At 38.6% G+C, this 14993-nt stretch overlaps 1 protein-coding gene across 12 annotated transcripts in view; it reads right to left on the reverse strand.

Moving 5' to 3' along the window:
* MYLK3 (myosin light chain kinase 3) overlaps positions 1–14993 on the reverse strand; it is a 64146-nt gene that overhangs the window by 32500 nt on the left and 16653 nt on the right. For 3 of the 12 annotated variants that reach the window (XM_030026913.2, XM_030026912.2, XM_030026910.2), the window contains exon 2: positions 5731–5854. The exons of 3 other annotated variants lie outside the window; for them this stretch is intronic. In XM_030026913.2, the coding sequence (XP_029882773.1) occupies positions 5731–5739 (9 nt within the window). In that variant the 5' untranslated portion in view covers positions 5740–5854. Of the gene's footprint in view, positions 1–4312; positions 4838–5553; positions 5635–5730; positions 5855–8169; positions 9036–14993 lie in introns of those variants that run through there. 6 more of the 12 variants (XM_030026909.2, XM_030026908.2, XM_030026907.2 and 3 more) reach the window with 5 other exon arrangements.

Raw genomic sequence — 14993 nt, forward strand, 5'->3', positions numbered from 1 at the left:
CTAACTCAGTGAAAAGTGCACTGAAACAAGCATAATGCCCCACAGCAATGACCAGAAGCTTTCTACCTGGCTTACCAAGACAAACGATCACTGACAGCCATGGTAGGAACAGCCTCCCAGAGCAGGATGACCCAGTCAGCCATTTGATAACTTGTGCCAATGTTTTCTGGCCCTAAGACTGATAATTCTGTATAAAGCAAACCCCAAAACAAGAAGGTCAGTCAATCATCAAATTTGTAGCAAACTATTTTCTTTTATAGCAAGAAGGGTCAAGGAAGATGCAATTCAAGCTGTGCCAATTCCTAAAGGGGTGCTGAGAATTAACCAGGACCCTGAAGCCTAAGCTCCCCACACTGGGCTTCTGGGGGACTTCAGTTGAAACTGGGAACAGGAACCCACCAAGAAAATATCCAGAACAGAGCTATTTATAGAAAAAGGACATTTCTTTTTAATTCTACCCAGCCCCATACAATACTAGTGAGCATGCAATGACAGTGCTGAAAAGAATCAGGTCTCTGAAAAGAATCTTTCAGGACAGTACATACCTGAAGTCAGAGGCATGCGTAAATAAGTTGGATGAGCCAGAAAGCACATGTACTCTCAAGCCTGAACACCAAAACAAGGACACAAATGAGAGAGTGAAAGGTGAGCCACAAATATAGAAGACAACAACAGCAGGAGGACCTGCTAGCTCCTGCTATCTCAATTCAGCCACGGCAGAAGGTGAAAACAAACCTGTTCTGTAATGTCACAGACTATATATAGTTTACTACTCTTGTTTCTGGGATATGAACTGTCTAAAAGGATACTCAACAGAATATATTTAGACTGCAAACCACTATACACTGGTGCAAAATTTAAATTGGACCATATGACATCTTTCTCTTGAGTTCCCACAAAGCCTGGGAAGACAGCACTAACAACTGAGATGCTCAGAAATTTTCCAACCATGTATTTTTCTAAAAATCCCAATCCTTCAAAACAGCTTACTACTTTCATTGATTATTTTTTTTTTCTTCCCCCAGTCTGTCTGCCTTTCTGCTAGCTCTCTGTAGCAGTCTGCACATAGCCTGCCAAGAGTCTGGACCCAAGGATGGTAGTTTAGACCTCTGTAGAATGCAGACTGCCCCAGAGCCTGGAATCCCAGATCCACTCTGCTGTGTAGAAGAGTGACTCTCCAGGTAAACAGGAGCTGAACTGCAGGTGTCCAGGCCTGGCCTCCATCAGGCCTATCCCAGCAGCTCTGTAATCCAAGCATCAAATAACTACACAAAACGCGATAGAACTGTTCAAAGAGAGATTAAAACAAAGGTAATTGTTGTGCAGTGCAAGACAGTCAAAAATGAATACACAAAGGTCAAGATGTGAACCAAGAGTTCCAAATAACCCTACACAGGACTCCCAGAACTAAGTCTGAGTAGCAAAATCAGCAAGATGTTACCCCAAAAAATGTGAGTGGAATGCACACCCCCTACCACAAACAAGAAGTAGGAGAGGAGAATCAATATTAGCTTATGTGAAGGACTAGGTGACTTCAGATATCTCATTAAGTGGCCATATCCGAAAATAAGAGTTGGCTCCAGCAAGTCAGCAGAAGAAAGAGAGCAGCACCACCAAGGTTAAAAGGGTTGATGCAGCTGAACATCAAAGCTGTTCAGCTAATGGGAAGGAAAATACTGGAGGAAATATAGGCAACTCAGTCTTCAGGCACATGTTAGAACACTCCTATCACTGCCTCTCCTCACAAAGAGTCCAATTAATTCCAGAAATACAAAATGCCTCATTTTAGTGCTTGAGCATGAACTACACCCTCCACTGTACATCTGAGCAATAACACAGATTTCCAAGCAATCTGTAAACACACTTAGGCCACTGTTTACAGAGCTGCCTAGTGTTATGAGTCCTTCTGTAACACCAGGATCAGCTGAGCCAACCACTTACTTGAGTACAAGCAGGCAGATCATCAAGTACTATGCCAGAAAGAGACTACAGTCAACAAATATGCAAACAACAGGTTCCACACTGCAACCACGGAAATCAGAAGTGTACATACGCTCATCAGCTCCTGCTGGAACAGGCTCAAACCCAGCTTATAGGCTGTCATTCTACATGGGAAAAGAGAGCTCTCACTAGGGTTAATATTAAGCTTACAGATTAAAGCAGTTCTCATCAACTATAGTGAGAACTGCACGCATGCTCCAAGACACTATTTATCCTCATATGCTTCTCTGCTCGTCATATCCTCCAAAAGCATCCTTCCCTTTATAATGTTCCATGAATTCAAGTGCTAGCTTTGTGAACAAAACAAAGAATGATTTTCCAAGAGATAAGCATGAGTTTGGTAAATTGGCCGGAGTGATTTAATCCAAAGCAAGACATCCAAAACAAAGTTATTTTTGATTCTTAGCTCACTGAGGACTAGGAAAACCAGTAAATCAAACTAAATCCAAGATAACTTTTACCTGTGGACCTTAATCTGTTTTCAGAAGAGAAGTACCATTATCACTAGCTTTACACAAAGGGAAACTGAAGCAATGAATACAAAAGAGTTATTCAGTCACCCAACAGATCAATTAGAGAAAAACAAGATATTCTGAATCTCATTATAGCCTTCATATTTTATAGCCTTCATATTATTGCAAAATACTAACACTGATCTGCACAAGAGCTATGTAGAATGCCATGTAGACAGATAACTGCATTAATGACTTTTTTCCCCTAAGACATGACTAGTCCAAAAAACCTTGGATCATTTGCTTTGATGGTTCTAAAGCCACCTTCCGTAGTCCTTCCTGAAATATCTTTCATTTGCACTCCTCTGGCAACAAGCAAAAGAAAATTGCTTGTGTTTGAGGCTGCTTAATATCTTTCTTTAACAAAAAGCTGAACATAAACAATTTAAACACATCATTATCTGTTCAGCATGAAGAACAGTTGAGTAGTATATTCAAATTAATAGACCAAAATGTTTTTCTGCTATGTTGCCATAAATAGACAATAAATCATGTGGCCACAGTGGTATGAAACATCTAGTCTTCTGAGCCATGCTTGCTCTTATGTAATAAATGATAACCAAAAAAAAAAAAATCATATTGTACTTTTGGCTATATTACATCCACTACATGACATTACATTAGGTGAATTTAAAGCTTTGGAACAATATCCGACTTGTTGAAATCAGTAGAAATTTTGTCCTTTTCTTCAACTGGGCCAGAATTTAATTTATTCCTGTTGATTTAGTTCATTTACTCCATTGGCTCTTTAAAGAACAAAGATGATTACAAATATAAACTCTTTAAGAAAGCCCGTTAGAGCTATTATTGAACAAAACACCTGAGGAAATCCTTTCTTCAAAATTTTGAAAGAGACATTCTCATTTAAAATGCAACTCCTAGAACTTTTTTTTTTATTTACTTAAACTTTATTATATGTACATGGCATTCTTTTTAAGGTTGCCTAAGTCCATCTTCTGCTGGATGGTAATGGTCTTTGCAGCAAGCCAAAAGTAGACAAATGCAAACAAACTGAAGAAAACAGAAATAGTGTTTCCTTAGACTCCCTACCACTGTAGCAACTGAAACTTAACTCCACAGACAGCTTTAAAACACGGTGTGGTTTGATGAATAGCTTACAACGGTAGAAAAGCAGATCCCTGTTCTCTCTTCCACCAGTGACATCTCTATGTCTCTCTCCTCTTGCAGGGTTTGTGGTCTGTTGATCGGTGGTTAAGCTTTCAGAGACAGACTCTCTTTCACTTTGTTTCCTCAGAGCCTTGCACAATGGGGTTCTGATCTCACAACTTTTAAGTACTACCACAGAGCACGCATTTGAGGTATTGAGTGTCCACCACTCAAGCTGATTGCACTGCTTTTACCACAGGTTGAATGGGCTCATGTAGAATTTGGCTCCTCATTAAATCACCTGAGTGTGAGCCTGCCCAACAGATTCATTGTCTTAAAACTCTCAGACATATGACGACTAAAGCAAAAAGCTGTAACAACCAACCTCCACATAATTTGAGTGGCAGTCTGGCATCCTATACTACAAATATACCACTTAGAATGAAAGTTTTAACGTGCCAAGGCTGTCATGAAAATTAAATTTATTTACAAAGGCAAAGCCTGCACTCATCGTTTCAGAAACACCTCCTTGACATCGGCAGGTGTTCTGCAAGCCAACAGACTGCACAACGTGGCCAAGAAAGTCAAACACACATAGCACTTTACAAAAGGCACAGAAACCAATACTGCACCATCGAGAAAGTTTTTACTTTCAAACTAGGCTCACAATAGAACACTAAGGAATCCCTTACCGTAAATCTCTTTGTGTAATCAGAAACACAAAATCCTCCCATGCTCAAACAAAGGGATCTGTGCAGGGAAGATTCTTGATATAAAGTTCCCATCTTGTTTGGCCTGTATGGTGGTCACCCAGGTAGCCTGCAGCCTTTTACTGAATAAAGCCGCGCAGCCTCCCTGGATCTTGCTAAAAGTCTGCTTGTGTGATAAACTAGGTATTTCATCTTATCTAACACTACACCAGGCATTTCAATCATTTCACTTCCTTATCAGCAGTACTAAGTTCTATCCTTATCCCAGCAGCTCACTTCCTGAATTATTGATAACAGCTACTGTAAGGCATGGAAACAACAGAAGATGACAGCCAAATCTCTTGAGTCACTGAAGAGTCCCTTCTTCGCATTTCTCTGTTCCTTAGCTTATTTTTGCCCAATTTAACTTTGCTTTAGCTGTAACTTAGGGACAGCATGTTTGCTTCAGCCAAGCAGTGACAAGACTGTCATTTATCTGACTGCTGTTCTTTTTTTCAGTGACACTGATTACTGCTGCAGGAAATTTACTTTAACATAACATGATTATTATATATTTGGGCATTTCTTTTATTTCCAGTTTCTTAAGCATAGGAACAGAGTGAACAAAAGAATGGACAAAAAAGGACAAATATTCATCCTCTATCAGAATTCACATACCTATTTTATGCCTTCAAGCACTGTTTCTACAGTCTGATGCTTTGCACGTACAGCCATTCACTTCAGTCTGTAAAATACCTCAAACAAAAGTACTTACACAAGCGTATGTGTACATGTCCATGAAGTCCATGTCGGCGTATTTGTGAACCCCTAGATTTAGAATATTTTAAATTTTTTTTCCACCTACACAGTTAGATTAATAAGCAGCCACAATACACCCAATTGATGTTCCTCCTCACGCATTTGGTCCTCAACTAATCAATTTCTTTTTATTTTGCCCTGTGAAAATACATTATCTTTTTTATTGAGTTCTTACCTATAAGATTGTGTCAGTGTAGTACAAATATACAAAGGCAACAGACACCAAGATGCTGGGTGACCTAAGAAGGAAGGTAAGTTCTGGAGAAGTAGAAGCAAATCTGCTTTCAATTTTCATCTGTGCTGTGCCTTCCTTTCCCACTCTGCCAACAAGCTGCAGTAGAATTATCTCTCATTATTAACTACCAGTGATCTAACATTAACCTGAATCACATCAGGCATGGGTATACAAAATGACAGCCACTCACTGTGGACCAGCGGCCTTTGAGCAGATGGACAAGCATCTCAGACAGCAGTATCTGGGCTTAGCATGGGCCACATCTTCACTGCTTAAATCAAAACAGAAGTGTGTTTTACCACAGGATGAGTGCACATGCACGCTCCTCTAAAATAATCAAGCAAGCAATGGAGATAAGATACTGTACCTTTATCATTACGATCTAAGAGATGTCAGGTCCAGAAGTGTGGGTATAGATCTGGCTACCCCTCTCACAGCAAAAACGAGTGCTTTGTCTCCACTTGGGTCTGTACAGCAAGATAACCAATATGCTGTTAAAAAACCAAAACAAAACCAAAGTGAGTACAGACGAAACCAGTGAATTAAGGTGAACGAGGAACTCTCGCAGGGCAAAAGCCAGGGAGGAGATGGCCATGCTTGCTACGTTGCAAGTATTTTTTTACTGCCCAGCAGGGAACATTTTTCAGACCATTCAACAAACAAGTGAAAAGGCCAGGGACTGCCTGGGGTACCGGATGATTTGACCACAGCTCATAGAGGTAGCATAGTTCTACCAAAAGCTCAGTAGTCTAACATCCTGGTAAAGGGACACAGGCAACCTGAGGCTGCCTGAGACACTGGACTTAGACCTCCAGAAATAGGAGGCCAGTCTCAACTGCCAGACTCCTGCATAATTTCTAACTCAATCTCTGTGCCTTGGCTTTTCCACCCGTAAAACTGAGTTAAACTCTTCCTAGGTCACAGAATATTTTCAGAGCTTTAGAATCTGTTATTACTATTCCCCCCTTTAAAAGGTAAAAGCAACCCATAAATCCTAGGTCAAAACTGCCTCAAAAATTTTAAGATGCATCAGCTAGCTCCATATAGTGGTACAGGAAAACTGGTGTCTTCTGAGCAGTAAGCAGTGAGACTGCTGCTGAGCCATTTTGCCTGGATAGGGTAAGACTTTTGCAGGTTTGTGGCAGCACCTCAAACAGTATTCCTGGCATTTGCACAAGGAACACTATCCAGCCACTCTCAGTGGGAGAGGAGACTACCCACATGGGCATCAAGCTCTTGAACACAGCCTTAAGCTTTTTTATTCACATGTAACTGACCATATGAATTAAAGACCCCTATTCCAGATCCTAAGAAAACAACAAATACTACAGCTATTCAAAAGGTGTAGTGCTTAGTAGATGAGTCAGGAGATCCCTAGACCCAGGGGACAAAAAAAAGTGTTTTTAATACATTTGTGACTTATTCCAATAGCACAAATAATCATGTTGTTACTCCAGATTTAATAAAGAGATGCTATTACTTAATGTGGCAGCAGAGGCATGTACAGTATGTAAGCACCACGCCACGGGGGAAAGCTTGCATGACAAAGAGAATCCTTTAGGAAATTTGGCAAGCACTCCGGAACAAGCAATGCTCAGCTTGCGACCTTCCATTAGCAGTTCTAAATACAGAACGTTAGTGTAAAACAACACCTTCCTGCAGTATTTTCATTAATTAATACTAAGAATATAATTATTATGATGATGAGCTTCACTGATTTTGCTTTTTCTCCATTTTAGCTTCTGAAAAAAATAAATTTGAAGCTTTTCTCTCCCCCATTTTCATTTCAGATCTTATGATGCCAATTCTGGACTGTGTTTTCAGAAGAGTATTAAAATCAACAAATCAGTAGCAACTATCTAACATCCAATCCACAAGGAAACAGTCCACTTTTCACAAAGTTCAATGTATTGCTGTGGATAGAAAACAGGCAATGGACACAGGACTACATTTTCTTTAGTACTAGAGAAAAGTCTAGTGGATTTTACTTACAAGGAAAAACAGAGTTTGGTGCCTTGCCCTAAAATACTAAAAGCTACAGACAAGGAAGGTGCTCACTTTGAGTATAGGTATTCCAGTAGAGGCTTTGTAGATGTCATGAGACATCATTTACTTATAGAATAAATGCAAAGCTTTTACAAAAATCATGCAAGTAACACCAAACAAATGAAATCAAGATCAAGGTTAGTACTTTAGCTTTTAGAGCAACTCTTTGAATCTGCTATACTTAAGGCTCCGAAACTCCTCTTTCAAACCAAGAGGTGTTTGACAGCTAAATCAGTGCATTTGGAGCAAAGACCAAGAAAAGGAAAAAAGTAATGTTAAGAGGCTATTAATTATTACTAGCTTTCCCAGCCAGCTGCTGACAGATATGCCAATTCCTGCACTATCTACAGAGTAAAATGAAGGGGCTCAGCATTTTTGAGATGACTTCTCTCATCTCCCAGCACCAGACTTTGTGAATTAGAAAGAGGTGCATTGCTCCACAAACACATCCCATTTTCAGGGAATTTAAACAACATTCCTTAGCTGAAACTGTTAAAATAGTAGTTAATACTGAGTATCTTCCTTCCTGAAAATAAATAAGGAGAAGCTTTAGTCCTTTGGCACAATTCTTTCGCGCACGCTTAAGGGTTACTAAGTTACTTAAGTAATTTTGAGCCTTTTTGTCATTAATAATCGGGGACCAGGAGCTGCTAACACTGATGTCACCCAGTTTAACTCATCACGACTACACCCAAAACATCTAATTGAAGGTTCACAGTTCTCTTCCAAAAGGGATTTCCAAACTCCACCAGTAACTTACCCTTTCATTACACTTCCATCCATGCAACAAGCTAGAACTGAATGCCAGCATACAGGAGTGTTCCCAGGGAAATGCACGCAGAATCAGCAGGCACAGTATTGATACCAGAAATGTTCAAGTCCCCTTCTGCATTTGATCAGGACAAGTATTCAGGAGTCTGTGAAGACTTAGACTGATGAGGCGTTTTCTAAGAGCAGTCAATTCCTGGTTGTCTCTGTGCCAGTATCAGCACGTTTCTAGAGCTGCTCCACTCACAATAGATTAAAGGCCAGGTCTGAAAGCCTCCCCACCTCATTAATATGCATTTTATATTTTAAATCCCATTTACATGAAGACTCATCCCTAAGGCTAGAAGCCTCATAAATTATGTTCCATTTTTAAACCTGCAGTATTCACTCTCATTGTTTCAGAAGGAAAACACTAGCAGAGACAGCTTTAGGCAGGCTGCTTGTGTTTAAAAGAACAGTATCTAAAGCCCTCCTTTAACTTCATTAGCCCACAAAGATTTGCACTAGAACAAATCCTGCCTGCAAAGTACAAAAACAACTGTCAGCAGATTTTCATTCTTTCATTATTCTGCTTTTGTTTCAGCTGCCAAAGCGGGTGGGTATAACATCTGCAGCTGAATAAACTCACGAAAAGCAACTTACCTAGTGAACACTTCAAAACCAGCCTACAATCACCATAAAAACAAATTAAAAGAGACAAAGTGACTCAGTATCTACTTCATCTCCTGGCAAGCATGGGTAGATGATTTCACATTCAAAGCATACCACATCACATATCAAACCTGGCTTTGATGGTCATAAGAAATGTCCAAAGAAGAACAGATTCAAGCCTTCTTTATAAGGATGAGGGCCAATTTTTGGATAGTAGTCTTTTACTTCTGTATAGCACAGAGCCTTGTTACACAGGTCAACCCTACAGGCAGCAACAAACAAGTCTGGGATGCTGAGGCAGACAGCACCTGCACCCTTCTAGTCTCCAGTAGTGAAGGAATGAACAGCAAAAGGAAAAAGCAAGATGACTTTTTCTGGTTTTACCTTATTCTCCTTTACAAAGCATTTTTTGTAACACAGATTTACTGTTCAACAGCCTGTCAGTTTTTAATGCGGAGAGGTAACCTTTTGCAAAAGTCTGAAACCACAAGAATTTGACATCATTCCTCCACTTGCCCTCAAAAAAGCCTACAGCAGTAAGAAAAGCAAATCAAGCATGTTTCCCAGAAGGTGGGATGAGTAGGCTGTCACTTGCATTGGAGAGATTTTTATCAAGCTTCACACACACACTATTCTGTACTTTTTATAAAGGATTAACTCACACCTTCTTGCCCACTCTGAGGCAGCCACAAAGCATAGTTGGTAATTACAACCTCTCATTTCAATGGTCCATTAACTAAAGACGACATCACTTCTATGAGTAAGCCCCATAAAGTACACACACAGCACCAAAATTCTGTGTCCAATGAACATACATGCAGAAGTCAGATTTATAGGATCCTTTACATTTGAGTTTGAAATTCAGAAGTATATTTTAGATATATTTTAAATTCAGCAGTCTGGATTGCTGACTTTTTTTTTTCCTCTTTAAATCAGTGTCCACTAACTAGGTTCATTTTAGTCCTCAAAAGCCTTCTTTACAAGATGTTTCCTCATTTTGAATCAGCTCTGAAAAACAAGGATTAACACTCTCAATCCCCCTCCCAGTGGTGGTGGGGGATCTTGTTCATCTTCCACATCGTGTCTGAATCTGTTTCTCACAAGAAAAGCCCAGTAAACTCACAACTAAGGATACAGATGGGAAAGCCGAAACACCACAGGAAGAAAAGAATATAGCCTCTGGAGATTCATTTCTCAAACCACCTATTTTTAGATAAAAAGGAACTGCTCAACTCTGAGAAAAGCTTCAGTAGCAGTATCCTTACTCCTCCTACAAACACATCACCTCTCCAGTCACCTCTCCCTTGTTCTCCAAATTGCCCTGCTCCTCCTCATATCTCCAGAAATCTGAAGCACATCCATTGCTTTCTCCACCATGTCTCTCTCCCAACATACTCATCTTTAATTCCCACCATTATACCCTTCTCCATTCTCCAGCTAAGTCTAGTTTTTTTTTTTTCTACCCTCACCGTTCCTAGCTTGGTGACTCTGGTCTCTGCCTCCTCCTCATGTCTGGAGCAAACCACAATCACCTTCCTCCCTTTGCTATGTAAGGAAACTCCACTGCAGCTATAACACTGGCTAATAATGAAAACTGCATGCCTGAAATCCCAGAAATTGAGATTAATGTATTCATCATACAATAACAGTCTGCCAGGGGCCTTTTAAGTCATTGTGCTTTTGACTATTACTGCAGTCGTAAAGAGCATAAGCTGTCAAAAAACCCTTAAGATATCACAGCTTGATCAGCAAAGAAGCAGTAGTAAATCGACAAGCAGCAAACAGCAATCTCAGAAATAATTTATCTAGTATAATCTCAACCCACCTGTTAGTCTCACAAAATATTTATATGTCATTTTTGTGACTTCCTCAGATTCCCCATATTCAAATAATTAATCTTCTTGTTTCCCAGGGATGTATTTGTAACACAGGCATTCAAAAATAGAACACATCCCCTGCTCTTTTCCATTTGCTGTACTTCAATTTTTGATCTTTCTATAGTTGGTAGGAGTCGGGTTCTCTTCATTTTGTTTTCAAGTTTTGTAATACATTAACAATCTAATAAAGATTTTAAAAGACAAAACATTTTAACACGTATTTTCCTATATAGTACTGCCATCAGTCTCAAAATCAAAACTGAACAGTATGTTTCCTCTTCCAAACTCTGCACTCCTTTAACCTTCTTTTTTTCCAGAACTACATTTAGATGCATACGCATGAGCTGTACATAAACGTGAGCTTCACTGTTGCTAAGTAACTGTGTGCCAGTCAGTAGATAGCACTGTGAATGTTGTAAGCAACATCATACAAGTTGCCAAGTTCATAATTTGGTCAGCACTAAGAAATGTAAGCTAAGTATTTTGGATGAGACTCAATCTTTTTAAAATGGGCATGTGCAACAATGAAAGAAAAATACCTTGAGAATTGATTAGAGTCATAAGTAATCCTATATGCTGTAGGACATTCTTCCCCTATCAGGACAGTTACGCTATTCTTCAGAATGCAGCTATTAGTATTTATCTAAATTAGGCTTTTTTCTCCATTTCCATTCAGCCCATTATTCACTGCTTTGAGGTACTATTTTCAAAACACTCCTCTATGTAAGTGTTAGAAAGACATTACATAATTTTAATTATTCAGTTAAACAGTTTGTTTTAAAAGTACCTTCTTGAAAACCTTTCATTGGATGTCAAGACCTGTCATTGTAAAAATATCCTAAGAGTAAATTCTAATGCTCATCTTCAAATCTTAGGATGGATTTGTCTGCTCAGCTTGGTACGGAATTCTACCTGTACAATTTTTTTTTTTTTTCTTGAAGTCTTTAGTTTAATTTCTTCTTTTTCAACAGATTTAAGAGGTAAAACTACAAGATCAGGCTCTGAATCAGTACCTGGCTAAGAATCAATATATCTCAACCTCTTAAGCATTTCCTAACTTACTGTATCATTTTTCATTCTTTGGAATTGCTCTGTCTTAAAGAACAGAGACATTTGTTACTTTTTCAAGGTCACAGAAAGTAATCATTATCCTCCACTGTTTCAGAAAGCTAAAGTAAAAAGCAATTATACTTTAACCCTCATTCTACAGTAACACAGGTTCCTTAGTGAATTTTAAAAAAATGAGCCTTGCATTTCTAACTTCATTCAAGGCTACACATCACCATTTCAGAGTTTTAATGTGGTCCTCCAGCTGACCGTCTCATGCAAAATAAACAGCTATTTTTTTCAAGAGTTTCTTACACTCGTGACTTTTCTTTGACTTCTGTCTTGTGTTCAAGACAAAACCTGTACTACCTTCAGGACACTCTGTGTGATTTTACAAGACAGATTTAATACCTAGTGCACCTCTTATGCATGTTATGACAACACTAGATCTAAAAATTCACAAACTATGCTGTTAAACTGTATCCCTTGACTTAAATAAAAATATTCTTTAATACATCAGAATTATTTTAATTTATTTGCCAAAGAAGTAAACTCCATCAATAAACATTTTCAAATACATTACAGACTACCGTGCAGTGCCAGTAAAATCAGTGTATCATTTATTCATTTTACTGCAAACCAGAACTCCTGGTTCACCTCTTGCTCCAGCTAGTTCAGTGACCTTAGATGAACACTTCTTTGCTTCTGTTGACGATCAGGACCTTGGGGCCCAGACCACCGACACAGCAGACTCCAACCGTGCATCTCATCATTATGCACACTCACATGTGCATGTACACACACACACACACATTCTGTGCCACAACTTCTCCAAATAAAGCAACTCTGATCTCGATGTGAAGATTTTTCTTTATTAGCAAGATATTTTCAATAAAATATTCAAAAGCTGTTTATTCCAAGACAAAACAAAAACCACTGCGACTTCAAAAATTGCCAGACTATTGATGTTTGTACTCCTGGTATCTGGAAAACTCACTGTTCTTAACAGCATTTTACGGCCTTCAACACTGTCCAGGATTAAAAATAGTATTTATTTCTTAACACTTATGACAAAATTAAAGACTAAGTTATGACTGAGAGAAATAATGCATAGTAGGAAACTAAAAGCAGTAAACTAACTTTTATAAGATGGAGTTCAGGTTCTATGTACAAAGCTAAGAAGCACCAAGAAAAGCAGCTTGTGGGGGGTGGGAGGAAGATGAGGGAGGGGTACCTGACTTTTTCCTGGAGGATATGCTGCATGATGACACCAAATGATTCATGAGAACCATGTTTTGCGCTTGAAACTAAACAACTTCTGTAAAATAAGGCTTAGGTTTTCTTCTGGAGAAAAGAAGAAATAGACAGATTTATCCATTTCCACTGCCTTCTGCCTAATCAATTTCTTGCTTTTTACTTAGACTCTACATCCCAATCAACAGCTAGCAGCTATGAGCAACCCTTTTTAAAAGTAAGAGCAGAAAAAAAACCAATGAAAACACTCTAGTACATTGATTTACATATACTTTCAGTTCATTATGAATTCACAATATCTACTGAAATCATGCAGTGTATTTCTGCAGTGTCTGATCAACCACAAGACAGCAAAATTGATCATCTCAACAGAAAAACTGCTTAATCAGATAAAACTTTGGGGCAGCCAGACTGTTAGAATTCTGTAACTACTAGTGAGTTTCACAAGTGACAGGCAAAAAAAAAAAAAAAAAAAAAAAAAAAGGAAAAAAAATTTTTCTACTACTACTTAGAGCTGTCCTACCACCACTGCTATCTAAGCAGCAACCTCCAAAAAGGACAGGCAAATAACTGGGGAAAGCAACATCTTGAAATGCTATGGTTATATTCACTAGAGGTTATTTGCCAGAATCCAGAGTGAAATAAAAAAATAGGAAGCTTACTACAAAACACTGATGACATTGTTAATCCTTTGAAAGATAAATTGGTTTTAGACTCACCTGAAAGTGTTGGTTAAACTTGTTAACATTTGCTCTGCTGTATTTTCATAATAAGCAAGAAGTGAGGCACAATAGGAAATGTGTAGTATAAAACAGTTGGTACAGAGAGCCCAACAGCTGCTACAGGTAGCCCTGGTCCTACAGACCAAGCACCCACTAACTGCTGAAGGACATCCTCAAGGTCAATTTTTTGTAAAAGGAATTTAATTCCTGCTCCCCAAGACCATTCCATGATGCAAACATAAGCACTGGAAGTATAGACTATCATGAGATTTGCTTGAAACACACACTCCTAATCCAAACAAAAACACTTGCATAGATGCACCCACAGATGCAAAATAGGACACCAGCAATACCTGCACGTGTTCATGCATGCAGAGGAATCGTATTCTGGAAAACAGCAACCCAAAAAGGCTTAAACAAAACACTGGTTTAAGACAGCTCTCTGGTTACACTCTTTAATCACAGGTTATCAATATCTTAAAGGTTATCAGTATCTTAAAGAACAAAAGTCAAGCACCATGTCTTGTTAGGCAATAAGATACTAAGCATTCTTGATAGTACAGTCCAAAAATACAAGGAAGAGACACAGTGCTGCTAGTAGCCTACACAAATCACTGTTTCACGCTAAAAAAAAAAAAAAAAACCAACAACCAAACACCAGAAAAACTAAAAAAAAAAAAAAAAAAAAATAATTAAAAGCACTAAGTAAAACCAACCCAAAGACCTTGTTTGGGAACTGATATTTGAAGCAAATATCTCAGTTCTACTCTCCCTCTCTGTAAATCCTGCTGCCCATCCACAGGGTGATGATAATCTGCGAAGTACTGCCCAATACCTTGCCCCATTTTCAACTTTTTTTAAAATCAACCATAACAGTATTAGAGTGAAAACAACAGGAAAATTACAGATGTCTGTAAAATCTGACCAATGAAAACTTACATATATAGCACTTACAGGGGACGTGAAGAAGAGTTTCCTTAAACCATTTTTTATTAAATTGCCAGTTGAAAGTTCAGAGTTCTTTGGTCTTGACAAATTATTCACCTCTACCAATTTTCACAGCTCAAGAGCTAACATCCCACACAACTGATGAAGCCATCTACTTTCAGTGCAGATGGCCAGTAACACCCATTAGCAGGATTTTAAGCTCCCATGTTAAATATAAGTGAGTGATGTATTAAAGAAAAATAACATTTCAGTGTACTTTCATTGAAAACCAAATACTATACTCTTCCTAGTATCAATAGTAAGAATGCCTGAATAAA

Source organism: Aquila chrysaetos, chromosome 9 (genome assembly GCF_900496995.4).
Source record: "Aquila chrysaetos chrysaetos chromosome 9, bAquChr1.4, whole genome shotgun sequence".
NCBI lineage: Eukaryota > Metazoa > Chordata > Aves > Accipitriformes > Accipitridae > Aquila > Aquila chrysaetos.